The sequence below is a fragment of the Xenopus laevis genome, chromosome 4S, assembly GCF_017654675.1.
Source record: "Xenopus laevis strain J_2021 chromosome 4S, Xenopus_laevis_v10.1, whole genome shotgun sequence".
NCBI classification, from domain to species: domain Eukaryota; kingdom Metazoa; phylum Chordata; class Amphibia; order Anura; family Pipidae; genus Xenopus; species Xenopus laevis.
The window spans coordinates 40,475,074-40,502,575 of NC_054378.1; the positions used below are offsets into that span (position 1 = coordinate 40,475,074).

The 27,502-nt window shown below is 39.9% G+C and overlaps 1 protein-coding gene across 6 annotated transcripts; it reads left to right on the plus strand.

Annotated features, from left to right (window-relative positions):
• The first annotated feature begins 116 nt into the window (after positions 1-116).
• On the plus strand, positions 117-27,502 carry acsf3.S (acyl-CoA synthetase family member 3 S homeolog). Of its 6 annotated transcripts, none has more exons than XM_018259610.2 (11): positions 117-137; positions 807-903; positions 3,630-4,345; positions 7,594-7,749; positions 11,267-11,421; positions 11,640-11,785; positions 17,061-17,173; positions 17,952-18,078; positions 25,059-25,193; positions 25,885-25,996; positions 26,381-27,502. In XM_018259610.2, the coding sequence occupies exons 3-11, from the start codon at positions 3,638-3,640 to the stop codon at positions 26,496-26,498; spliced, it is 1,770 nt and encodes a 589-aa protein (XP_018115099.1). In that variant the 5' UTR covers positions 117-137; positions 807-903; positions 3,630-3,637; the 3' UTR covers positions 26,499-27,502.

Below are 27,502 nucleotides of genomic sequence, written 5' to 3' on the forward strand. Positions count from 1 at the left end.
TGCTTTCCACTCACACGTCGCTCCTCCCTCCTCAGCTGTCAGCTCCGGCTTCTCACTCCTCCCTCCTCAGCCAGGAGAAAGAGCTGACAGTGAAGAGCAAGGAGGAGCGAGGTGTGACGTCAGTCTCGGCGGATTGGGTAAAAACGCATGCCATGTCGCATTCTTCCAACACAGGCAGGACAACGATTTCCCCTGACAATGTCCTAAAATGCCTTCCGTACCCACAATTGGCATCTGTCAGCACTCGCACTTGTGCTACACTGTTTATTTTTTACCCTTCGTGCTTGCCGTAGTCCTTCAGATTCATCAGGAAGGACAGAGGAAATGCTGCTGAGATGAGTACAGGGTTAGCGAAGTGCTGAATGAGAAAGCCAGTGACAAAGCCATCAGCTGCTACCAGACCAGACTGAGGACATTTATATATGTAGCAGCAATATACAGTGGTGCAGTGTATTTGTATTCTGATTTTAGTAAATGCTGGGAAGTCCTTAGTGACTTTGAAGCAGTAAGTTGTGGCTCTGTTCCTCCTGCATATTAAGAGAAAACACGTGAGCAGCACAAGTGATAAATACTGTAGAACATCTTGTGTATGTGTCACTGTCTACTTTATCAGCTGTTTTGTATTATTGTATAAAAAAAGATTTGTATCTGCAATTAAAAGCCGTATTTTTGTCTTTTTATGCACTGCTGGTTCTGATTTTGAAAAAAATATAACAAGCTAGTTTTTTTTTTCCAGCCAAAACTTCAGCTGCATGATTTTTCATTAGATCTTAGAATTGATTGACTTCTGCTATATTTTTTTGCAGTCAGAAGCAGCAGTGCAAAGAATAGAATTGGCCGCCACTGATTCTGCATGCGGATGGACAGCCCTGCAGCAAGATTAAAGTGAGCATAAATGAACAGGTAATATCTGTTTGTCTACAACCAGTCCAGGTACATATCTAAAGCAGACGACCTGTATAAAACCAAAGATGATGACAGGCGGGGTGATTTGTTGCCCATGTAAACTTGTGATCACTTAAAATTATCCTCTGTGGCAAAAATTTGGAATTGCAACGGGGTAAACCATTTAAATTATGTAAAATATCTTGTGAAAATACCCTCAAAGGCATTTTTGCGCCATCAAACTTCTATAATTTATACTTTTTTCCTTTTATAAGTACACAGAGTTAAAGAAACAGTGACACCAAAAAGTTTAAGTGATTATATAATGTACTGTTGCCCTGTTCTAGTAAAACGGATGTGTTTGCTTTATATAGTTTATATAAACAAGCTGCTGTGTAGCTATGGGGGCAGCTATTCAAGAGAAGTGAAAAATCACCGTCACAACAGGATATTTCTAGCAGGGAAACCCTTGCTCGTTTATTTGCGGATGCAACGTTTCGGGCCGTAACCCCTTTGTCAAGCATAACCCCTTTTGACCCCCCAACAGCAGGGGGGACACTTGGTCTGCAGTATGGTAGTTCCTCTCCCTAGCCCTTTCTGCCTACTGCAAACAAACAAGCAAGCAGGTAGATAGGCAGCTGACAGTGGGGAGAGATTGGAGAAGAACTCCATGTGCCAGGACCTCCAAAGTTTCCTTTTGCTGGTGGCCTTGTAGTAACATCACTAAATCAACCAATTAAAGGACCAGTAACATAACATTTTTTTAAAAAAAAATTGTTAATATACTACAAAAAAAACCCACCAACACATATTAAACTTTAAAATAGCAAAGTCTTTATTTCGAAATAACTTACTGAAACTCCGCTTGCGCTCCTCTTCAGAAAAGGCGATCGGCTGATTCATCGTGTGGCGCTCGATTTCTACTCCCTATAGGAGACAGCCAGGGAGGAGAAATTGAGTGCCGCACGATGGATCGTCGCCTTTTCTGAACAAACGGGGTCATTGCAATCGTGAATACAAATAAGTACAAAAATACAATACACATAAATAGAAAATACAGTTACAATAAATATTAAGTGCTTAGTGGAAAGGAGATAAAAGGATGGAGGCCCCTGTCCCGTAGAGTTTACAGTCTAAATGGAAGGGTAACTTACAGACACAAAACAGGGGATATTATTTGCTGTAGGTTACAGTGGGTGACCCTGCCATATAAGTGACAGTTCCCAGTTCAGGTGTTATGCAAGGGTGCCCAAAGTGATTGCAGGAATCATAATTCTGAAATACAGAAAAATAAAATGTTTAATTGTTTCTGATTGTATATTCCTTCTTTGGTATCATTTTCCAAAATAGGGCCTTGGTCTTAGCTCTTTGCTTTGTAATCTCATTGCAAAACCCTGCTGTGAATATAATGACTATATAAAGCTAGTGCTTTAATCTATAACACTGGATAAATGAGCTGGACCATATGAGCTGCAGCTCATTAAATGGTAATTTAAATGTTTGGAGTATTACAACCTATAACATAAATTATATTAGCAGGGGAAAAGGGAGGAATTATATTGTCATATTTGACATTGTGAGTAAGCTAAGCAAGCATTTTTTTTTTTTGGATATCAGTGATGGCCTTGTTGGACCTTATATGTGGCCCCCTGACTAGGACTCAGTTTTAGTGACTGCAATACAGTACATCTTAAAAGAAAAAATCTACACTTTTTTATGCCGCTTTTGAGAAATAGTATATAAAAATATGAAGCATGGTGGGTTGGCCCCACTGAATGATTTTGTAAAATTCTACTCTAAAATTTTACTTGTGTGTTTGCATGTAAACCTTTGATCTCTGCAGAAGGCAGTCAAAGGTGTCTGGTTGGTCCCCAAACAATCTTTCACTGATATGTCTGCCTTGAGGTGGACAATATTGGGCTGATCCGATCGGTTGACGCTTGAGCCGACAATTGGATCAATTTTTCCTAGGCAGGCAGTCAGGATGAAGACTGATACAGTCCTCTATCTAACAGCTAAATCAAACCTGCCCAATATTGGTCAGATAGGCACGCTGGCATCATCATATACAGCCCAATAAGGACCGAGTCGCAGCTTTGATTGGCCCATGTATGGCCTTATGAATGGAGACCGCATCTGGGGGTGCACCTGCTGAGCTTCACCGGTTTAGGCTAATTCCTCACTGAGCTTTTTCATATACTCAGTCATCTGTATTTGTACCTGGAGCCAGAGCGTCCTGTTGGGTGCAGACGTATGGAGCAGATTTTGCCACCATACTTGCATGTTTTGCTCCGTTTGTTTGCGCCCAACACAAAATCAAGTCTTGATCTCATGAGTTTTAATTAAAGGATGTGTTTCTGGGGTATGTATGCTATTTACAAACCTATTGCAGGAGTATTATCTCTTAAATTTAAATTACCCTATTGCATTTTGTATAAATTCTGGTCTTGGTACATTGCTTTGATAAGCAGAAAACTTATTTGAGACCTCTGCTAGAAAAACAAATAGGAAAACGTAAGGAAGAGAGATGCCCCGTTCATATACAGACACCTGAGGCCTTCCTCTAAGACATATACAATCTTGAAACACCAAAATCTTTTAGCAAAATACATGTTATGTATAATGTTTATGACTGCAGATTATTGTAACACATGGTTTGTTTATAAACAGTTCCATGGTGTGAAACACAGACAACATCAATTCAAATGCAATTTAAATGAAATGAAATTATTTGCTTTTCACAGCCTGAGATATGCCAGGAGGAATCTGCCATTTAATTTCAAAGATGCGTGTTGGAGCCTTTCTGGGGCGATCCCTTTTTTCTTGCTCACATGTCCGTGGGGCACTGGTCAGAAGAAGGACCCCACAGCATTCTTGCTCCTTTCATATTTCAAAACCTAGATCTTTATCTCATGTGGTTCCAGTCTTCTCCAGAGCGCCTTTGTTTAGTGAAAGAACAGCTATGGTGGACCAGCACGGGAAGCATACTTACAAGGACTTGTATATCCGGAGCCAAGCATTATCCAAAATGATCATCCAGCTCTTGGGTAATCCAAGTCATAATAATACACCAGAAAGGGTCTCTTTTCTCTGTCCAAACAACTCATCATATGTAGTGTGCCAGTGGGCAGTATGGATGAGTGGTGCCATTGCTGTGCCTCTGTGCAAGAGTCATCCACCTTCTGAGCTAAAGTATGTTTTGCAGGATTCCCAGAGTGCACTAGTTGTGGCAGAGGAAAGTTACACAAATGTCCTGAGCCCACTAGCGGAGCAGTTGGGAATTCCAGTGCTGACTATGTCTGGGTCTCAAAACCTTCACCCTTCAGAATTGTTACAAGAAATCAAAATATCGCAACTTGATTTAGACTGGAAAGACAGAGGAGCCATGATAATTTATACAAGTGGAACCACTGGAAGACCCAAGGGTGTTCTCAGCACCCATTACAATCTATATTCTATGGTAAGCATTCATCTTGAATTGTGCGGAGAATCGTTATCATCAGCTACACACAGAAGTTATATAAGTACTTGTTTTTACATTAAACAAGTAACCTCTGGTCTCAACAAGTTTTGTGATTTTTTTTTTTTATACACATTAGAGCAGGGCTGTACAACTGGCAACCCCCCTTCTGTGGCCCCCCACATGCTGTCTCTGCTTACCATATGTAAGATTTAAAAGGTATCACTACAGAGATTAACTGGCCCCTGCATTGTTTAAATCTCAAATTCAGACTGTAATCCCCTGTATTGTTCACATCTGGGATCCCACTGTATTGTTCACACTTGTGACCCCTCTATTGTTTATATCCTAAAGCCCTGTACTGTTCACACCTTTGACCCAGACTGAAACTGCCCACATTGTTACCTGTTCACACCTTATTCAAAATGCTAATGGGGCAGCAGCACTGTGTCACTGTATGTAGTACATATTAGAATGATAGCTTTCCCTGTCTCCTGCTCTGTTTTGCCTTCCCTTCCTGCGTGTGCCATTCTCTGCTTGCCCAGTGCTGCTTGTGTGTGTCTTTCTCTGTTTGCCCAGCGCTGCTTGTGTGTGTGCCATTCTCTGCTTGCCCAGTGCTTTTTGTGTGCCATTCTCTGCTTGCTCAGTGCTGCTTGTGTGTGTCATTCTCTGCTTAACTCAGTGCTGCTTGTGTGTGCCATTCTCTGCTTACTCAGTGCTGCTTGTGTGTGCCATTCTCTGCTTGCCCAGTGCTGCTTGTGTGTGCCATTCTCTGCTTACTCAGTGCTGCTTGTGTGTGCCATTCTCTGCTTGCCCAGTGCTGCTTGTGTGTGCCATTCTCTGCTTGCCCTATGCTACCTGTTGGATGTAAGCATGTTAGGGGTTTGTTAGAATTTGGAAATTGTTGTTAAGGGCCCCTAAGGGGGGTTGTTGTATTGTCCACAGGGGAGGATGAGGCATAAGGATTAAAGGGTATGTTTTTAACATTACTTACATTTTTCACATATGAGTGGTGAGGGATTTCCCTGCAGTGAGCACCAACCATTTGGTTTTATGGTGTGCTACCACCCTTAATGTGGATATGATCTTAAAAGTTCTTGTGGTAACATGGGTGTGGTTTACAGTGGGTGTGGTTTAAAAGGGGGATTGGCCCTCCTCTACGTAGGCCAGTAAAATTTTGGCCCTTGGTACCACAGAAGTTGGACAGCACTGCATTAGAGCATTATTTATTTTATTAATTTGATGACACACATGACAACATAACCACACAAAAATTCCCTGCCACAGTGGACACTGAGAAGGTAAACCACTCAAATTGAGAGTGCTTTCCCTGTAGCTATCAGTATCTGCTATGGCAAGAAATTGTCTGATGTTTTTGTTGGTGCGACAAAATGCAGGAGTCAAAACTCCATGTTTGTCATTGCTATAACACTTGCCGAACAAAGACGGTAAACACTAATTATTTTAGAATACATTTGACTGAACCATTCTATAAGTTACAATTAACTATTTCTACTGGTGCTAGAACATATAGAAAATAAATTTAGGCTGATGGCACACTCGCATCTCTCCAGAGGCACTGTGTCAACCTGGATGCAGACATACTGGGGTAGATTTTTGCACAAAAATGCATACTAACATAGTTACATAGTTAATTGTTAAATCGGGTTTAATAAAAGACAAGGTCCATTAAGTTCAACCCCTCCAAATGAAACCCATCATCCATACACACACCCCTTCATACCCTCAAATGATATATATACCCATATCTATACTAACTATAGAATTTAATATCACAATAGCCTTTGATACTATGTCATCAAACTCCACTATGTGTGTTTGCTCCCAGGCCTACGCAGTGCCTCTGTGTGCAGATACAGAAGAGACTGAATGCCAACAGTTCAGCTGAATTAAAACCATTGTATTCAAGAAGCTTGTTATGTTATCTGTAGCTATGAGAGACATTTTTCACCAGATTTCACAGTGAAATGATGGCCATAGACTAAGATGGGTGAAAAAAATTCTCGCGTGTCCAAAAAAAAATTCATTGGGTGAATTTTTTGCCATATTGCGAATTTTCGGCGAATCGAAAAGGGTCAGATTCTCCAGTCACTAGTTATATGATGAGTAAACGTGTCTTTTTGTCAAGCAGTGGCATAACTACAGTACAGCTAACCCCGCAATTGAAGGACAGAGGGACCTGGACTGTGGGTTCTGTGGTATAGTAGCTCCTTCGCTAGCCCCTCTCCACTCTAATCTTTGCCCCCACGAGACATTATTCCACACCAAGCCCCTCCTGAATATTTCTTTTTAGCAAGGGGGCCTGGTGCTTTCTAGTTACCACTGATGGTAGGTTGGAAGAATTAGTTATCCACAGATATAACATTTACCATGTTGGTACCTCTCTTTAAGACTTAGTAAAATCTAACCCATGGTTATCAAAAAGTGTGCACAATAACAAGAAATTCTAGGGTGCATTGACAATTTTGCGACTGATTTACTAATCTAAGTTTTAAATTGCATCACAGCAGTTGCCAATTGCAACAAACAGTCTAATGCGAGTTAGGAAGTTAATGCAAAGATCTTATATCAATAATCAGGGGACGCTTTACCAAAGTCCATAAAGGAAATAGTGTATATAGAGTAAAGTCCTTTTTAAAATACCCATAGTTCAATTCTAATTGAACATTTGTGTCTAGGACCCCCCCCCCCCGCCCATTAAAAAATATTGGTGGCTAGGACCCCACATGAGAAAAAAAAATTGGTGGCCAAAATTGGTGGCCAGGCCCCCCCCCCCCACATTATAAGAAAATTGGTGGCCAGGGCCCCTTAAACGTCCATGCCTTTCCGAAGTCAGCAGCTCTCAGAAAGATGGGGGCCCAGCTAATCAAGTAAGTGTGGCGTGGTCGGGCCCCCCACTACAACTCTCCCCCCTGTCCCCCCCTGATGGCAGCCCTGCAAGTAGATACCGATCGAGATTAATCTTGTCAATCAGTAGACTCCTGTGATGCTGCCACTTCGAAAAACCGGATGGTCAAACAAGGAGTAGTCTAAAAATAAATTTCAAATAAATTTATTGTGAAGAGATTACACTAGGGGAGTGTACCCTTTTTATTTTTAATGCAAAGATCTGATGCTGCTGACAATTTAGCATTTATACTATTAAATTACTACTAGGGTCTTTTTTGTGTTTTAGTGTTCATCCAATCAGTACTCATATGTTGCCCTTTCTTTGGTACTGTGCACAGGTTACAGCTCTGGTCAATGAGTGGGGTTGGACAAAAGAAGACAGCATCCTTCATGTATTGCCCCTTCACCATGTTCATGGAGTGGTAAACAAGTTGATGTGCCCCTTGTGGGTAGGAGCCACCTGTGTGATACTACCAGAATTTTGCCCAAAAACGGTAAGTAGAATAGATAGACAAAAAAACAAATACTTAACATTTCTGTCCTGCACAGAATGTGCAGAAGCATATTCATGTAGACTGCCTTCCATGATGGAGAGAGAGATAAGGGTTATTTTAAGTAATAATGTCTGCATTAGTTGGCAGTGTTATGTCTACATGTTGGATTATTTGGGATGTTGGTTATATAAATGTACACGTGCACTGCATATACAAGTACAAATAAGTATATAAATACAGACATATTGCTTCTGGAAACTTTTAAACCTCTCCTTGGGCAACAGATGGGAATGCACGGTTTTGGGATACATTGTAATATAAACATCCATATAAATATATTTAAATCATATATAAACAGCTTGTATACACTGACCCGAATATAGGTGTAGTTACACAGCAGGAAGATGTAACTCTTTCCAAAGGCGCTGTGTCTACAGACTATTGAAATGTAAATTTATATAATTACATGTATATATTTGTAATATATATAGTACTGATGGCTAGTCCCACTATTTTATGTGAGGTCCAAAATCAGTAATTTTGCTTCTATTATTTATACTCTGAGCTTAAAGGGATTCTGTCATAATTTCTATGGTGTCGTTTTTATTTCTAAATTACACCATTTACACTGCAAATAATTCACTCTACCATGTAAAATTTCATTCCTAACCCAACAAGTGTGTTTTTTTAGTTGTAATATTGGAGTGTAGGCAGCCATCTCAGGTTATTTTGCCTGGTCATGTTCTTTGAGAAAGAGCCAGAGCTGCACTATGGAACTGCTTTTTGACAGGCTATTGTTTCTCCTACTTAATTTAACTGAAGGAGTCGCAGTGGGGCATGGATTTTTACTATTGAGTGCTGTTTGTATATCTACCAGGGAGCTGTAATCTGGATATCTTTCCATTGTTCTGACAACGGGCCGCTGTGGGGGGGGGGGTGAGGGAGGGATATCACTTCAACTTGCAGTACAGCAGTAAGGAGTGACTGAAGTTTATCAGAGTACAAGTCACATGCCTGGGGGCACTTGGGAAACTGACAATGTGTCTAGCCCCATTTTAAAATTAAACATGAAAAAATAGAAGTCTGATGCACTTTGAAAAAACATGTTTTCCCATGACAGTATCTATATAAGAACTATAGATACAATATTATTAGCATGTTTGAACCATAAGAGCCAATGGGATACAGACATGGCAAGTTCTTTAGTAACAGACTCTAGGAGAATGAGATACAAACAAGGCAAATCCTCTAGTAACAGACTCTAGGAGAAAAGGATACAGTCATGGCAAGTTCTCTAGTAACATACCGTAGGAGAAAGGGTTCCAGACAAGGCAAGTTCTCTAGGAGCAGTCTCTAGAAGAAAATGATACAGACAAGGCAAGTTCTCTAGTAACAGACTAGGAGAATGGGATATAGACAAGGCATGTTCTCTAGTAACAGTCTCTAAGAGAATGTGATACAGACAAGGCAAGCATTTAAGTAATAGTCTTTAGGAGAATGTGATACAGACAAGGCAAATTCTCTAGTAACAGACTCAAGGAGAAAATTGGCGTATGATGGAGAATGATTGATATTTAACAATTTCTAATGAAAAAAAAAATACCTTTTAAACTAACAATATTTTACATAAACTGAAAGAACAGAAAAAGATCAGCACTGGTGGAGTAAAATGAAACGTATGGGATTTGAAATGTCTCAACCGCTGCATGTTACAGGGAAAGAAATGACTGTGAAAAGTAAAGGAGCAACTGCATGACCCACTGTAGAAACTGATTAAATGGGGGAATAATGTCAATAGCTTCAAACAGTATTTAATTGCAACCCATATATCTAAAGCAGCCGTGAAACCTGCTGGATACTGCCACAGAAAAGCACTATGTAGTTGTCCATCATTATACTGTAAAAATATTTAAGGCTTCACTGAGCTGTGAGATATGTGCTATTAGCAGCTATATCTCAGTGTTAGATACCAGCATCCCTTTCTCTTCGTCTTGCTGTGCTGAATTAGAGCTTGCTCCATGGGTTTGATGTCTCTCTCAGCTGCACTAAAGCACATTAATACTGGCAGTGTTTGGGAGAGAATTGTTCTGGAGCAGCAGTGTGAGAAGGAGGAGGGGATGGAGAGCAGGTTTTAAACAGCTCATGGGAATATGAAGCCAGAGTTCTTTGCAAGAGTTACAAGGTCATCAATGTGCTCAGGCTTAGAAAGATTCACCTTTAATCTGTCCATACTTCTCTCTCCCTGCAGAGACTCCTGCTCTAGGCAGAGGCATGGAGAGGATTGGGTTGTCAGGGTCTGATAGGAAGGACATAAATCAGCAGTGTGCAAGAGGCAGATGCATAGGGATGTGAGAGAAAGCTGTAGATTCTTTAACTGCATAGTGTCTATGCACAAATACATCTCAAATGGATCCATAGGCACACTGTTGGACTGGTTGCAAGTTGCCTGCTTGATGTGTTCTTCACAATATATTTACTCTTATCTCCACTTATGTTATTTGTTCTTCTATTCTTTTACCACTGCATCCTCTCTCTCCCTATGATCACTTCATACCTTTTGTCCTGTTCTGCCCACGTGCAGGTCTTTTTATCCCCTTTACTTTATGTTAATCTCCCCTCTTAGATGTTTTATTTCACCTTCCATGCATTTCTAATCTTCTGAAGGTTAGGATGACCATGGTATTTGCGTGAACAGGAGGACTAACTGGCACCTTCTGGAGTTTACATGTTGAGCTATTTTTACCCTGCATAGAGATAATAAGGCTAATTGATCCTTTCTAGTTAGCCTTTACCAGTGATCCCCAACCAGTCGCTCGTAAGCAACATGTTGCTCACCAATACATTGGATGTTGCTCCCAGTGGCCTTAAAGCAGGTGCTTAATTTTTAATTCCTGGCTTTAGGTCAAGCCTTAGTTGCATAAAAACCATGTTTACTGCCAAACAGAGCCTCCTGTATGATGCCAGTCCATAAAGGGGCTACCAATAGCCAATCACAGTCCATATTTGGCACCCCCAGGAACTTTTTGCATGCCTGTGCTACTCTCCAGCTTTTTTTATATTTGAATGTGGCTCATGGGTAATTAAAGGTTGGGGATCCCTACATTAGACTGGTAGGCAGACCTTCAATAACACTGAATAACTATATTCAAATTCCTTTTTGGGAGGACCTTGAGTTATTAGCTATAATTAATGTTGCTCAGGGTCCTCTGATTGATAGCACAGATAAAGTAGGCTCATGGTTAATCCCTAAAATTTAAGGTTCAGTCTGCATACACTATTAGTTACCCATGATAAAAAGCTCTGTAGGTATCATATAAATAAGTAGTATAAACTGGCTTTGTTCATAGATTTCTCAGCTGTATCTCTGCTACTCAATTAAAATGACATAGTTTGAACCTCTGCCCTGTTTTCTTATGGTACGGGTGCCTATGCCATGTGACTTGGTGTAAATGTGTTTTGCCCTGGCATCTAGTTGTCACATGCCCTGCATTACCCCCTGTCCTTCATCTTCCTTCAGGTCTGGCAGCACTTTCTCAGCAGAGATGTACCCTCCATCAATATTTTCATGGCAGTGCCCACCATCTACAGCAAGCTTATTGCTTACTACGAGCAGCATTTTACCCATTCCAATGTGCGGGAGTTTGTGCGGGCAGCATGCCAGGAAAGAATCAGGTGCATAGTATTTGTTATATCCTCACAAAGAAAGGTGGCATGTTTGGGTGAGTTATGGGAGGTCAGTGAGAAATTAGCCATGAAGTACTGCTCCCCGCAGTTCTACAAGATTAGATTTTATGTCATACAAACCTTTCATGTATAAAAGATGATATAAGAGGTGCATTGGGGCTTCTGCAACTTAACTGTTGTATGCTAAACATGTTGTGTTTATCCAGATTAATGGTATCAGGCTCCTCTGCCCTCCCTGTGCCGGTTTTGGAACGTTGGCAAGAGATCACTGGGCATACCCTGCTAGAAAGATATGGCATGACTGAAATCGGGATGGCTTTGACTAATCCACTCCATGGACCGCGTGTGCCTGGTATATAAGGATGGTATTTAAATAATCATGAAGCACAATGTTCAGTGGGTACTTATGTGTTCTCTCTAGTGCATACCTTAGAATGTACTTCACATGTAATGTTTGGCTTAAAATTGATAATGAATGGGTACCCAAAGATCTTCCAATCTTATAAAACTGAGACAGAACCCACAAATAAATATTAAATAGATTGCTCATATGTAGGTGCAAATTGATGCTAATTTACTGTCCCCTTTAACTAGTAATTAAATAAAAAAAAATTAAATTGGATATATAATAATATTATCTGTTACCTGTGAGGGTTTTTCTAAAAGTTTGGAGACAGCTTAGTTACTTTTTTTTGTTGCATTCAGGGGCCACAATAATGTCACAAAAACACTTTTTTGGGAGCAGCCATCATGGAACAATATGAGTATAACCAAATACACTCATTGTTAACGGGTTTGTTTAACTTCAAACATGTTTTTCAGTTCAGTTGGTTTCTAATTGTTCTCTAGAAATAAAGACTTTTTCCAATTATTTTCTATTTGTGACCATATATGAAATATTGAAGTGTAAAGTTTCATTTCTCACTTTCTAAAGCAGCTCTGAGAGGGGGGGGGGTCCATCTACACTTTAACTGTTCTAAATTGATACATTTAGTTGATACATTTGTTATCTTTAGCCCTGCTGAGCAGAATCCCGGAGTTTCATTAGTTTATTAATAGTTGATAATATTCCCCACAGATACTGCTGAGAATGGATCAACTATATGTATCAATGAAATGTAGCAAATTGTAACAGTTTAGAATGCCTCTGGTAGAGTCCTGCAGCGTGCTGGGTACCTGCGGGTTACCCGCAAAAACCTGCAGTACCCTGTGGGTTGCGGGTTGAAGTTCTGGGTGCGGGTATATACACGGGTCGGCAATTCTCGAGTCTTTTCAATAGCGATTTTTACTCCTTTTTTCTGATCACGTCTAGTTCCGATGATGTGACTTCCGGTTTACAATGACAGCACTTCCTGTTTTCTCCCTTTTTTCTGATCACGCCTACTTCCGATGATCTAACGTCCGGTTTACAATGACAGCACTTCCTGATTCTTGATGGTCAGCGGGTCCGGGTTGCGGATAAAGTACTTGCGGGTCAGGTAGCGGGTCCAGGTGGGTAAGAATGCGGGTCTGGGTTGCGGATTGCAGGTTGCGGGTACGGGTCAGGTACGGGTTCCCGCGCATGACTCTAGCTTCTGGATCATTGAGCTGCCAGACTGAAACACTAGAGACAGGAACATTAACCTTTAAAATTAAATTTTGTGAAAACAGTAATACATAAAAGATGGAAAGCAATTGAAAAAAGTCTTTGTTTATGGAGAACAATCTGAAAACAACTGACCCGAAAAAAAATGTGTTTAGAAGGTGAACAAACCCCTTTAATAAATGCAGAATGGACATGAAATTGAGTTGTCACTGTGGAAATGCTGAGCTGGCAATCTCCTTTCCTGTCCATAGGCTAGCAGTCTATTGGATGGAGTTTAGTGCAATGTTAGCTGCTGCCTGGCTCCCAAGTGCTGCCCCTGTTCTTTTTTGTGTATCTTATCTCACACCAGAGCAGGGTGTATCAGGGTTTGCTACAAACAGAAATTTGATTGCCCATATGTCGGTCTCTATGCAGAGGTGAGATGGAGCTGAAACAGTTTTTTTTTACTAATATCACTTTTGATATTAATTTGTTTTCATATTTGTGTTTTTGTTTTCCTTTCCTGTTCTGCGTAGAATATTTTATAGCTGATAATATTTTCATTAGTGGGCCTTAATACACACCAGGGTAAATATTTACTCATATCAGGCTAGCATCACCATTCCTCTTTAAATGGATTTTCATAGACAGACTGTTGAGGGTCTTAGGTGCAGCATATTCACATTTACAGCAAAGCTAAGTCTCCAGCACCAGAATACTGTAGAGGGGCGACTGACAATTATGGTCCTCTAGAGGTTTTGCCCCTGCTGAAGGATTTGCTGAATAGCTGCAGTGACTGACAAGTGTTTTTTTTGTAGTGCCCCCATTTGGGTTTCTGTTAGCGTCCTTCATCTGTCCTTCTATCAGTCTCTTTTCTCTGTGTCCCTTTTAAGACTGGATTTGGGCATGTACCATTTTAAATGTATATATGCAAGCTTAGAGCAGTGCAGCCAGATTGTCCCTATCAGCTCACAATCTGTTAGAGGGAGTGACGCAGTAAGTAAAAGCACAAACACTGCGCAGCAATGACATTAAGCCTTTTTTATTTTCACTGGCAGCGTTTTGGGGCTTTAAACAAATGACTTTATTTTCTCTGTTGCAGTACAACTGAGAAAATATTAGTGAAAAGGCTAATGTTTGTCTCTGTGCTGTTATATAGACTGAATGCAGACCCTTTAAACTCTGAAGGGGTTAATGATGTTGCCTTATCTGAGTTTCTCTCTCTCTCTACTCTTCGTGCACAAAGCTATGAATTATTCATGGGAAGATCACGCCTCGCCGGGTCTAATCAGCGCTTTAATTGGAGGTTTAGATCACAGTTGGCTAATAGCTGCTCCAGCAGGGACCTGGCGCATTGTGACAGGAGGGTCGCAGTGTGTCTTATCACTGGCCTGTCTCAATCCTCCCAGGGCCCCTCTGTACACAGCAGCATGTGGACCCCCCAAAGCCTGGCGCATGCATCGCATTTCCAATTACACAGCTCTGCATTCACAAACGGGGGTCTGTGCGCTTTCAAGGCAAATCTGTGTTCTGTATATGAGTTATATGTGTTTGTCCTTTATATAATGGGCTTACATGGGTGTATCCTCTGTACAGAGAGTAAGCGCCCGCTCTGCTTTATCGATGGCTTGCGGTATAACCTGTGCAATAAAAATATGTTATCCTTGTGTATGGCTCCAGGAGTTTGCCCAGAGTATGCTTTTATAAAGCATAGTATATTAGCTGTGAATGGGCTCTAGAATTCATTAGGTGAGTATCTCTGTTCAGTCGTTTGTGTGATCTTTGTAATTGATTTTATTTTATCTGGTCTTTTGATTATGGTTTGAGGCTTGTGTGGTATTGAATATATGGGTTGGGTGTATTATACAAACGTTGATGAGTTTTGTAGCTAGGTTCTGTATACAGAATAATTTTGCAGAGTACGTGAGTAGCATTTGCATGTATTGGGCCTTATTTGGGTAGAGCTGGCACAGTACTAAGTGCAAGAAAAGTGCAAATTTGCTTGTGTCTTATCACTTTTGCATCTAGTGTTAATGGTGACTGAAAGACAAGTCAAAGATCACAGCACTAAATGCAAGGGAAAACTTCTATTTTACTTCTGCTATCAGTCGTGTTAAATCCAGTGTTTCCATTGTGCACTGCATCAGCACCTTAATTTATTTTGTTTTGCACCAATCTTTTGTAATGGGGGACATGTAAGAGCACACCCAAACCCCACCTGCATAACAGTCATAATGATGTGCATGCAACTTCCAGACAGGTGCAAGATTAGCATCTATATTAATTTGGCCTAACAGCAGGCACAACGTTTTGCAGTAGATGCCTATAAAGGAGAATTCAGGAAAATGCTGCATTGTGGAAGGTGACCTTGCAGATTTTTACAGATTTTTCTGCTCGTACTTCTAAGATGCAACTGTATATGAATACCAGAAAGTTTCAAGTTTGAACTGGAGATGCAATAAATCATGTTATGCAATTGGGCTGTCATGCCTTTCTCCACTGCAGTTGCTGTCTGGTGGTGTGCAAAAGTGACGCTCTAAAGGGGTTGTTCACCTTTAAACTAACTTTTAGTACGATGTAGAGAGTGATATTCTAAGCTAAGGTGTCTTGAGATGATTGCTTTCTATCTGAGTTTGTCTCCTGAAAATGAAGTGGGATGTTTGTGCGCTGCCTAATTTGGGCGGTGTCTGAATTCTTCACAGGACCTTCAGCTTCTTCAGAGGTCTTCAGACCTCTGAAGAAGCTGACCTCAGCAAAACGCATCAGGTGTGACATCACGTCTGGTCTCAGAAGTGAATGGATTTACAGGGGGAACACACGGGAGAAAAATGTGTGCATAGACTTTCTGTGGTTCAAGACTCACATAGATTAGTGCTGCAACACTTTGGTGTCTGTACTGATCTGCATATTGCACAAGGTTCTGTTATCTGTTTTTTTCATAGCCTGTTGCGCTGATCTATATTGTATCTTGATTTGGTGATTCAGTGGAGGAACTGTGAAAAAGTTCGGCAAAGGAAAAAATTACTTTTCCTTTAATCTTGAAAATTTTGTTTGTTTTTGCAATTTTAACTCTGTTATATGAGATACCTGAAATAGGGTCTGCTGTCTTAACGTCTGTTAATGTTCTGCATGTCTGTGGTGGATGCAATGAGTATGATGCCCATACCTTCCAGCATTCTAGTGCCAGTGCTGAATTTGAACCAGATCTTTCAGTAAGCATCAACCAGGAATTATATGTGCAACTACTAGTTACATTTATTATTATAATTATTATTTACCAGTGACGTGGTGTGATTTCAAGCTCTCTGAACAGCACTGACAGCAACTATAAGTGATGTGTATTCATTTGCAGTAAACATGACTGTTCTAGATCAGAGTTAATCATCCTTGGGTAGAACCATCTTTGGTTGCAAATACTGTGAATCTGTTCTGTTAAGTACATCAAGAGTTCTTATATATTGCATACCTACAGTAAATAAAGTTGGAGGCCGCGTCATGCTTTTGGGCTGCTTTCATCATAAGGACCTAGGCATCTTTTGAGAAACTGAAAATTCCTTGTGCTAAAATCTGAATCTTGGAAACGTAATATTTCCAGAGGAAAATGAAACTCAATTAGGAGGCCAAAGTAACATAAAAATAGCTCAAGAACAAAAAAGTGAATGTCCAAAAATGGTCCTTTGCAAAGCTCTTAATCTAGCTGAGAACCTGTTAAATAATTAAGAAATGGTAAGGTGCACAAGCATCAGCCAACTAACCTGAACAATATGGAGAAATACTGTCTGGAGGGATTGGCCAAAATCACTCCAAAAGACTGTGCACAGCTAGTGTATACCCTAAAATACTCTCAGCTGTAATGCTGGCAACGATGATTCTCAAGCATTTATTCAAGGGGTTGAATATTTATGCAACAAAATCTACTTTTTTCATGTAAGTAACTTTTGTCTCACAATTAAAAATGTTTAAATAGAATGTTAATACAAGGCAAATGAAGTGTGATATAATTTAGATTTAGATACAGACCAGTGAATGAATTGTTAACAAGGCTTTATTTTTTCTTTGCTAGGTGCGGTCGGTGCTCCCCTGCCAGGTGTGGAAGTACGTACTGTCACCCAGAACCCACGGAAAGAGGGCACCTCCTACACTATCCATGCTCAGGGAGATTCTACAGGCACAATGGTATGAAACTGCTTTTGTCTGGCACAAGAGAAAAAATAAAGGCCAATGCCTATTTTTGATTTCAGCATATGAAGTTTTGGGTATAACTGACTTGCTTCCCAAAGGATTGGCACCTGGAAGATGTCAATGAACCATCAAATTCTTTGAAGGAATAAATTATTTTAATAAATGTCTGATGAGGATGTCCTCACCAGCAAATACTTGCCCTCCAGTAGCTATATTTAATGTATTCCATATTGAGCTTACTGCTATTCTTTATTCTACAAGATTTTCACTGTAAAATCATATAATTATTACTAGAAGGAAAAGGCACCTGAAATTTCAAAGAGATCTGAACATTTTATTAAGCAAAACTCTTCTGGCATTTTGAAGCAGTTATTTAATCATGCATAAGAAATTTTAAAATCCAAGATGTCCACCTAGCGGGCAATAGTCCACACACGACAGCACCTGGCTCTCGTGCTTCAGCATTTTTTCTTGGGAAGAAAGTGGTTAAGACAGTTGATGCAGGAAACCATCCGTATTACAAACAGACCGAGGATTTGCTCTTTGTTTTGTGTTATTGTTTTCTTTTCCCCTCTTAGTGCTGCCAACTGGCACCAGCCTGTGCCAAGATTCCCAACTGGCAGATGCCGTGCACAGCAGATGTTTTCCTAAAGATTTGGGCGCATTATACAAGCTGAAGTAATAGCGTGAGGTCAACACCATCTGCGCCAAAGGGGATTGGTTATTGAATGTCATGTACAGTAAAGGGTTAACTCCAGGTTTTTTCCTCCAGGTCTCAGTTGGTTTGGAGAATAGAGAAGGGGAGCTTCAGGTTCGGGGGCCTGCAGTGTTCAAAGAATATTGGAACAAACGGCTCGATACCCAGGAAGCTTTCACCTCAGATGGCTGGTTTAAAACAGGTAAGGAAAATACCAGACTCTGCTGGAAAAGGAGATGGTAATTTAACATACTGCTGTGTATGTTTCTGCATAAGCCTATCTGGGTGCGCTCCCATGCAACATATGCAGACTAACAAGGAAGGTAAATTTGCTCTATATCAAACCAGGAGACCCAGTGTTCTGGATGAGTGGCCCATCCAGCCTTAAAGGAGAAAGAAAGTTACCGAAGCAGTTTATTGTCAATAGATTAGCCACAATAGGCCAAGCTATAACACTATATTTATTCTGCCCGAAGGCTCCGCTAGGATTTGAGGACCTAGGAGGAAGCAGCAAGTCCAACACAGTTCAAGGTATCCAAAGGGGTTGAAGAATGTTCAATTCAGGCAGCAAGGTTCTTAGTGAATATAACAGGCAGAGGTCAAACACAGGAATCAAGATTAATATCAGAAGTCACACCCAGAAGTCACACAATAAGTAGAACCTATAATTGGGCAAGGTCTGTAATGTTCTAGGTTCTTATATAGGCTGATTTTCACACCAAACGAGCGTGATGACGTCATGCATCACGTGCTGACATTGCGCGGTGACGCTGCACGTCATGGCGATATGCACGTTTTGACGCTCTTGTGTCATGACGTTGCACATGTTTTGATGCATTGGCGTCAGAACAAGCCATGTGGGAGGACTGGGCGCTACCATCTTGCCCATGGCGTCGGCTGGAATCGGCAGACAGATACTGTAAGTATTCCTTACATTAAGTAAACAGCTTGGTATGACATCACTTCCTGCCTGAGTCTCTCCCAAATCACTTATAGCTCTTGGCTCAGATTACAGCAGGGAGGGGGAGAGAGGAGCAAATTGAGCATGCTCAAGCAGTAGCCCTAAAAACATTAAGTCTGATACAGAAGCCCATGTTTACACAAAAATAGGAACAAAATCATTGTTTCTTTTGACAGAGGACTCAAATTAGCATTACTTTGAGGGTTTAGTGGTGTATTTATATAGACATTTCTTTACTGAATTTTAGCCTTTCGTCTGCTTTATAGCCATTTAGAGTCAGAATTGGAGATGAGTAATTTGGTTTCTGCTAAAACAATACTTTCATATAACAATGACAACATTGCTATGGTTTAAGGGGTCTTGGACAAATGTTGGTGGAGTCTAACACCAAGAAACCTGAAAATCATTTGCCTTATAATATGCAGTTCAACGACAGTGGAAGGATGTTGGGTAAAACCTGTCTAGACAAAACATAGCTGCAGAAAACAATTACTTGAATCTGCTGTGTCAGTTTCATATTTGTTTGAAAAATAATTCTCCTGTCTATACATTGCCTGCAGTTTTTGGTCGTACACCTATATTGTCTCTCTGTTTCCATATGGAGTCATACACAGTCTTGATTTTCTTCCAAATATGGCACATGCTAGGCCTCAAAGGGACTACAAATGATTGTTTTTACAAATCTGCCGTTTTTCCTCTACAGTACCCTGCAGTCTGAATTTGTGGTGGCCCTATATGCAGTAGCTACAGTCAAATTGAGGTTCTATAACACTGGCAAATGTGTACCTCTAGTTAGTAACATACAGAAGCCAACCAGCAGCTAGCGATTACTAGTCTAGGCAGTTGGCCTAAGGAAGCAAACATCGGTTTCTGGGAAAATATCTGCCCAGTTTTCAATCTAAAATCCAGCTAATGTTGAACTACAGGTGGGAGTAGGTTAACAAGGCCTCAGGCTGAATTCCTGATGTAAAGTATGTACAAAAATGTCACCATTAAAAGGGAACTATTGCAGAAATGAAAATTGAATATTAGCTTCCTGATACTGAAGTAAGAAACTTCAATTAAAAATTCTGAATTGTTTCAGAAGTTTATATTCACTATTCCTCTCTCAGTGTCTGATTCTCTTCATTCTTTCTTCATGCAGCAGTTGGGTGTCAGATGAATGATCCAATATATCTTGTAGGGGAGGCTTCCTTTCCTATAAGATTTTGTTTGTACTGGAATCAGTTATTTGAGTGAGCCCTAACAAAATAACTGCCTTTTGCACAAATCCTGCATGTAGAGAGACAGGATTGCTGGTGAGCCCCCCCATAAAATATATTTGATCATTCATCTGACACCCAAAACAAACTTGATTATTTCGGAAACTGTACAGAATATTTAATTGATTTTATGTAGAAAAGTTTCTTATTTCAGTATGCTGAAGCTAGTATTATATTTTCATTTTCACAATAGTTCCTCTTTAGATAAATAAATGAAAGTTATTTGTATTAGTTGGAATTTTCTAGTCTGGGAACAAAACAAAAGCTGTCTTTGCTCTTTCTCACCTTGCCTTTTTGTGTATCTACATCCATTAGCAAGAGACTCCAGTAGCCAATGGTTCTGCTGCAGCAGTCATCTGTGTGGGTTCCCTGTTCCTCTGCCCTTCTGTGTCCCCCTTACACTCAGTAAGCAGATTCCAGCACTGTATCAATCTTGTTTAATAGACTGGAAGGGTTATTGGCGGATGGCAGGTCTCAGGGAGCAGGGCGTGAAATGGATGACTTGGCTTCCCCTGCCGGCCGTGCTGATGTACAATGAAATATTTATGATTTATTTCAGCTTATAAACTGAAACGAAGAGTGTGATGTATGCGAACAGATGGAGGATTATTGATGCAGTTCCATGTGTGAAGGGAGGGGAAGTGATGGGGGATAACGCACACACACACTTAAAGAAGAATTTTAGGTCCTGTTGAAAGGATATATTTGGAGGTCACAGTCCTAAATTGTTTCTTAAAAAAATGGAGAAATCTAACTGGGCAGAATATATATACAAAATGTACACCGTCAACATAGTGTTGTTTTGCACCTGCTTACTCTATAGTGATTAATGATTAGGCCACTAAACCATTTATAATGCAATATTCCTTAGTGACACAGCTAAGTTGAAAGTTTAGCCCATCTCCCAAATGGCAAAGAGCCGCAGGCAGCTTTCTATCGGCTAATGTGGTGGCAATGCAGGGCTCTGATTATCGCCTTATTTTTATCAATAAAGATTGATGTAGATTCACTAGAAATATCTATTCATTTTCTGAGAGCCTCATACAAGCACTGTGCAAGTAAAATGCAAATTATGACAGTGGCTTCAGAACTATCACATGGGTAGGTCAAGGTTTTGCTGCTGGTTACATCTTGTAATAGGATGGCTCTTTATGACTGCACACCTGTCATATTCATCAGTGTAGTCTTAAAACTTTGAGCGTGATTAAATGGGAACTATTGCGAAAATTAAAATGTAATAGAAGCTTCGGCATACTGAAATAAGAAACTTTCTAAATACAATTAATTGAATATTCTGCATTGTTTCTTGAAATAATCAAGTTTATGTTCACTATCCCTCTCTCGGCATCTATTTCTCTTCATTCTGTCTTCATTCAGGAGTTGGGTGTCAGATAGTCATTGATTGTTAGATCCAATATATCTAATGTGGGGGACTTCCTTTGCTAGCAGATGAATTAGAGCTCACTCAAATAACTGATTCCAGTACAAACAAAATCTAACAAAACAACTCCCTTTTGCACAAATTCTGCATGTAGAGAGACATGATTTCTGGTGAGCTGTAATACATCTTCTAGGCAAAAGGAGCTCCCCTGTAAGATACATTGGATCTAACTGTTAATGAAAATCTGACACCCAACTGCTGCATGAAGATGGAATGAAGAGAAACAGATGCTGAGAGAGGAATAGTGAAGATTAACGTCATTGTTTCATAAACGGTACAGAATTTTTAACTGAAAAAAAAGTTTCTTATTTCAGAATGCTTAAGCTTATATTAAATTTTTATTTTCATGATAGTTCCCATTTAAAATCTGGTGAGGAATCACCTTGGCTCAACATGTTCATTCTCTGGCTGTGGGCTGTGTAGGCAGCAACATTCTCATAAAATGTGGCTAACCGTGTTTATTTCAAAACAACAGGGCTTTTTGGATGAATCTTATCCTATTCTGTGTTATGCAGTTCTTATTTTTCAGTATTCTCATAGTTAGCCTAAATTTTTAGCTGCATTTCCAAATGCCTCCTTTCCTCTCCACCACAATTCTTGCTCTCATTTTTGGACTGTTTAGAGATGCCAGCTCTGAGTTTGCCCCTTTTAATACTTTCCTTTGCTCCTTGTTGGGCCGACATGCAGTACATGTACCGTAAACAGTTCTAATTAAGTAAGCACCTTGATCCTCCATTCATACCTATGTTCTTAACACTCGTTTTGTGTTATTTGCCCTTGGAAATGTTAACTGATGCTCCGCCTCTTTGGTAACAACAAAAAGTGCATTGGGTAACATTGGTTAAAAAGAATGCAGGTATGACAGATTCACTCCGATTTTATTGCCATGCCCTCTTAGTGAATGATCTTATAATACTATTATACAGTGTCGGACTGGCCCACCGGGATACCAGGAAAACTCCCGGTGGGCCCAGGTGTCAGTGGACCCTCCTGTTTCTAAGCATTTGGCTTATGTCATGGCCATTACCTATTTCTATGAGAATAAACAGGCTAAATAGATGGAATAATAGGTTATAGTATGTAAAGAAAAGTGAATAGGAGAATAGAGGTTGAGTGAGGAAAGGAAGAAAATAATACTTAGAGTAGGCCCCTGGTCTAAAGGTTTTTGGGTGGGCCCCAGGTCTAAGGGTTTTTGGTGGGCCCCTGGTGTCCCAGTCCGACACTGCTATTACAGTCCAGAAAAAAGAAATGTCACTTTCAGTTGGTAGACAGATCATGGCATTGTGTGCAGATGTGCTGAATCTCAGAGAAAACCATGGTTAATTGATATTTCGGCATTTAGTTTTTTGAACCAGAAAAACAGTAACTGCAATTGTTTTATATAGCGAGGTCTTTTATTTGCACAGGATTATAGCCCATATAGCAAATGCTGTTTGGTTCAATAACCTGCACCTTCTTGAGCAGAAAACTGCTTTGCATTGCCCAAATACAGCTGCTGGAGCTGCTGCCTGGGACTTGGCAGATCATGAAGATTGCTTATGAAAACAGATGAGAAGAAGTCTCCTAATTCATCCTGAACCTTCCCTGGGGAGTACTGTTGTGTTTATTACCTGAGAGACTGCATTCTAGGGTCAGCCATGAATTAGCTGAAGCAGTAGCAGTACATCTTACAAGTGATGATGGATAGCTGTGCTTCATGTAGCAAATGACAGATCACTGTTAAATAAACAGCTATGCACTTTACTAAGGAGGTCAGTGTGTATTACAGTTAAAGAGATACCTATGCACTATACTAAATTATTATAGGCAAGGCTATGCTCCTTACTAACTGTAACATACTGTAGATGTTACACTTAAATACACCTTTGCCTCTAGAGAGAGAGAGAGAGCTGAATGTATCATGATTAAATAATACCAGTGCTCATTATGGGAGTTAAAGCGGTTGTTACTGTTAGAGATATCCCAGACCCACTCTGAATAAAAGAAACCAGCTGGGGCAACTGTGGTGACTGTGTTACTTGCATTTAGGGTCCTACAGAAGGTTTGATACCTGTGGGTGCCTGAAATAAATACTGGGCCTCTGGGCTGATCGCAAATCATGTATTATTTTATTATGAATTATTTGATTATTACAATATCATTTATTAATTTATTTGTTTGACTAATTGTTCATTTCACCCTGCATTTCAAAGGTCATCATTCTATCATTTCTTGTCAATCATGATGTCACTTCAGAGTCAAGTAGCAGGCAATGTTAGACTTTGTCCTGGTGACCTTGATTAGACTCTCTAGTCATTACTTTGCATTGTCCTAATTAATGTAGCCCCCAGGGAGTGTCAGTAGATGAGTTACATCACAGCTAGGCTTAATGCCTCTGGTAGAACCATACGTTGTGCTAACTACTATACAATATCTAGCGGTGGCCTATGGACAGCAGAGAAGACTGGATGCTCTACATGCCCCCATGAGTATTGCTGGGGTAACATTGAAAGCAACATTCATTAGTCAGTAGGGACAAATCTGAAACAAAAGTCACATTCTATCTCCTGTCTGATATGAGCACAATCAAAGCAAATCAGCAGCTCTGTTTATAAACAAAACCATTCCCAGCTGCAGCCTCTTAGGCTGTGAGATAAGGAGCAGCTTCTCAGTGGACTGCTGATTTGCTGATAGAATGCAGCTTTAGCTTTAATTTCAGATTTTGCCCTCTTTATTGCAATAAATAATAATAAATAATAAAAACAATAGTCGTAAATAATGTTCAGCAAAAGTCGTATTCATTGCACTAATACTAAATGGGGGGGACTAAACTACCCCTTTAATATGCACTGAGAAGAAAAATTATATAATACACAGCATAGATTAAAGTCAGGTTATGCACAAACCCAAGTGAAATACGTTTCCCTTTGTATACACAAAATAGATATGATTGTCTTGTTTATACAAAAATTAAGGATAGTTGCCCTGCTTAAGAGATATTGTAGATATTGCATTCTATATAACATGGAACTTACTGCTCAGAGTTAGACAAGATAATTTGATATACAAAACTATAAACATAACTGTCCTGCTAGTACCAGACATTGCCCTGCCTGTTCATGAGTATGAGCATTATTGCTCTCCATTTTGCACTACATATTATTGCCCAACAAAAATCCATGAAGTACACTGACCTAAATATACGTAAAATAGACACAAACTGGCCTGCATATACAGGTATAGTTCAGTATATGCTGGATAATATGATTGCCATAAATATACCTAAAATAGACTTGACTACCAAACCTATACATGACATAAACATACAGTAATTGCCCCCTAAATACATGTAACAGACATGATTGGCCTGCATATGCATGAGACTGACATATGTGCCTTACATACTGTATAATTATGTTTCTTTCACCATTGCCTCAATATCAGAGATCAGTAGCAGCATGTCATGAGCAAAGAGAGCAACACCTCAGTGTTTATGTGACAATTGTATATGTGACATGTAATTGTATGTATTTCCCTAGGGGACACAGCTATGTATAAGGATGGCACATACTGGATACTAGGACGGACATCTGTGGACATTATTAAAAGTGGAGGATATAAGGTCAGCGCCTTAGAGGTAGAGCGCCATCTCCTGGGACATCCCAGCATTACTGGTATGAAATGACAAACGTACCTGAAAACCTGTGCACACTAGAGACATAGTGATGTATTTATAATCGTTAGTAGTCCAGTCAACCTTTAATGTCTTTAGTATTGGCTATAGAGATGCATGAAACAGTATTTGGTCTGGGAATTGGCCAAATCATAGCAATTACAGGATTTTCATTTAGCCAAACAGAAGCACAGCAGGATTTTGATTTAACTGAACAGGATTCAAGTCATTAAAATCCGGGTACAGTACTGTATAATTGTACAAACCTGTATGCTGGTGGAATTTATTTTTGTAGCTAATGCACTTATGGGGGGATTTTGCACAACTGGGTGATGCAGTTAGGGTACAGATTCAGTTTGGTATTCAGTCAGATCTTTTGGCAAGGATTTGCTGTTTGTGGATTCAGTGCATCCATAATTCGCATCATACAGCACCATTCACTGCAAGTATTAGGTGCTCTGATCTGAATGACTCAAGTCGAATTTTTGAATTAACGCATAAAATGACTAGTGGAATCTGATGTTGCTTATGACATATTTGAAAGTTCTTGAAGAGCAGATAGTGCTAAATTGCATTAACCCAGGGCTATGTATATACTTTAACAATTATTGTTTTAGATATTTTATTTGCCGAAATGTCATAGTACCCATGCACCCTAGATTCCATTGAATCTGATTGAACTTTAACCCCAGATGTAGCTGTCATTGGAGCTCCAGATGTGACATGGGGCCAGCGCGTAGCAGCAATTGTTAAACTGCGAGATGGACATGCATTGTCATTACAAGAGCTAAAGGAATGGGCCAGGTAAGTTGAAGCAGGCAAAGTCATCAAGTGTTTCTTATTAGTATCCCTAAAATATCTAGAACATATGTCCTACTTGGATTTTTCTATTTGTTTGCCCCCTCCCCATCCTAGGAAGGGATTTCTCATTGTAGCATATTGCTGGTTAATATACCCATACGACTGCTCCCCATGTTAATATGTGACTGATTTTTATAAAGATGTGAGAGAAAAGACACTGATGCATCAAATTGACTTTTCAGCCAATCCCTATGCTTATATTTGTCTGTTTCCTCCAAACTAATGGGGTTGGTTTGGTGCTTCATATCCTTAGGCTGCCTCTGACAACCTATAAAACAGTGCCTACATACAGTAGGCGACTAAATCAAGCTTATCTCCCTTATTTAGGGCAGTCATGGCCCCGTACTGCATTCCTGCTGAGCTCATCCGAGTGGAAGAAATTCCCCGAAACCAGATGGGAAAAATCAATAAAAAGCAGCTGCTGGTTCATTTCTATCCCCAGTAAGGGGAGGACGGAGTGGAGCCAGATCAGCCCTCTGCATATACAGGGATCCCTTCTTGATAACACTGAGATGACCCCCAATTAAACCTAATTTTATCAACCTAGTAAATTATACATACTGTGCTGAAATCTTATTCTTTCTGTAATGTTGCTTCCACCAGGCCTTCAACGGTTGGCAAAACATCAAATCACTTGTGTATTTGTCTTGTAAGGCAATTATGGAAGAAAAAGAACACAAATGAAACCTGCATTGCCTTTTGAACTCTTTCTCTAGCCTCTCTCTTTCTACCCTTAAGGAGACAAATTTATTACTGAAAAATCACCTGAAAAAAATCTATTTTTTTTTTTTTTTACTCGTAATTTGTTTTTCACTTGCAGTGTGCATTAACCTCTACACACACTGATCAACCATAGCAGAGAAGCATATGTATAGTTCTCACACACCCAGGGGGACTTTAGTAGTAGTATACAATGGCCTATGTAATTCATTCACAAGAATATGGGTGATTTATTAATGCTAGTAAATGCAGTTTTAAGCAAGGTAATACCAGCCACTGTGTATGTGATTGCTCACAGCCAATACATACACATAGCAAATACATACACCACTGCACACACACCAGTCTTTTCTGGGGCTTGCTTCCCCTCCTTCTAAAGCAAATGCAAGCTATCCTGTGTATGAATGATTTTGAGAATAGATGGAAGCTTAAAAATCTTGTGTTTATAAAGTTTGAATTATTGTGGTGATGTTATCGTTCAGCTCTCTCTTAAATTCTTGAAGGCCTAGGAAATGCACCACTGCCAGTGGCTGTTAAACCTTGTAAAACCAAACTTTCAGTCTCTTTTATTGAAATGGATATTTTATAGTAGAATTTATGTACAGCATAAAAACTCCGGACATGAAGAGTAACTCTGTCTACTGTGTAGCGTTTACTATCCCATTGCTCTGATATCTTTTTTGGAGTACTCAACGCAATACTTCATAAAACATTTTGGTCATTCTCTTA

What these genes read in the sequence shown, in the direction of transcription:
- acsf3.S (XM_018259610.2), top strand. Translation starts at nt 3,638, where the DNA reads ATGCCAGGAGGAATCTGCCATTTAATTTCAAAGATGCGTGTTGGAGCC. An exon ending in CCATGGACCGCGTGTGCCTG is followed by an intron (nt 11,786 to 17,060) that starts GTATATAAGGAT and finishes TTTCTTTGCTAG; the next exon opens with GTGCGGTCGGTGCTCCCCTG. An exon ending in GAGATTCTACAGGCACAATG is followed by an intron (nt 17,174 to 17,951) that starts GTATGAAACTGC and finishes TTTTTCCTCCAG; the next exon opens with GTCTCAGTTGGTTTGGAGAA.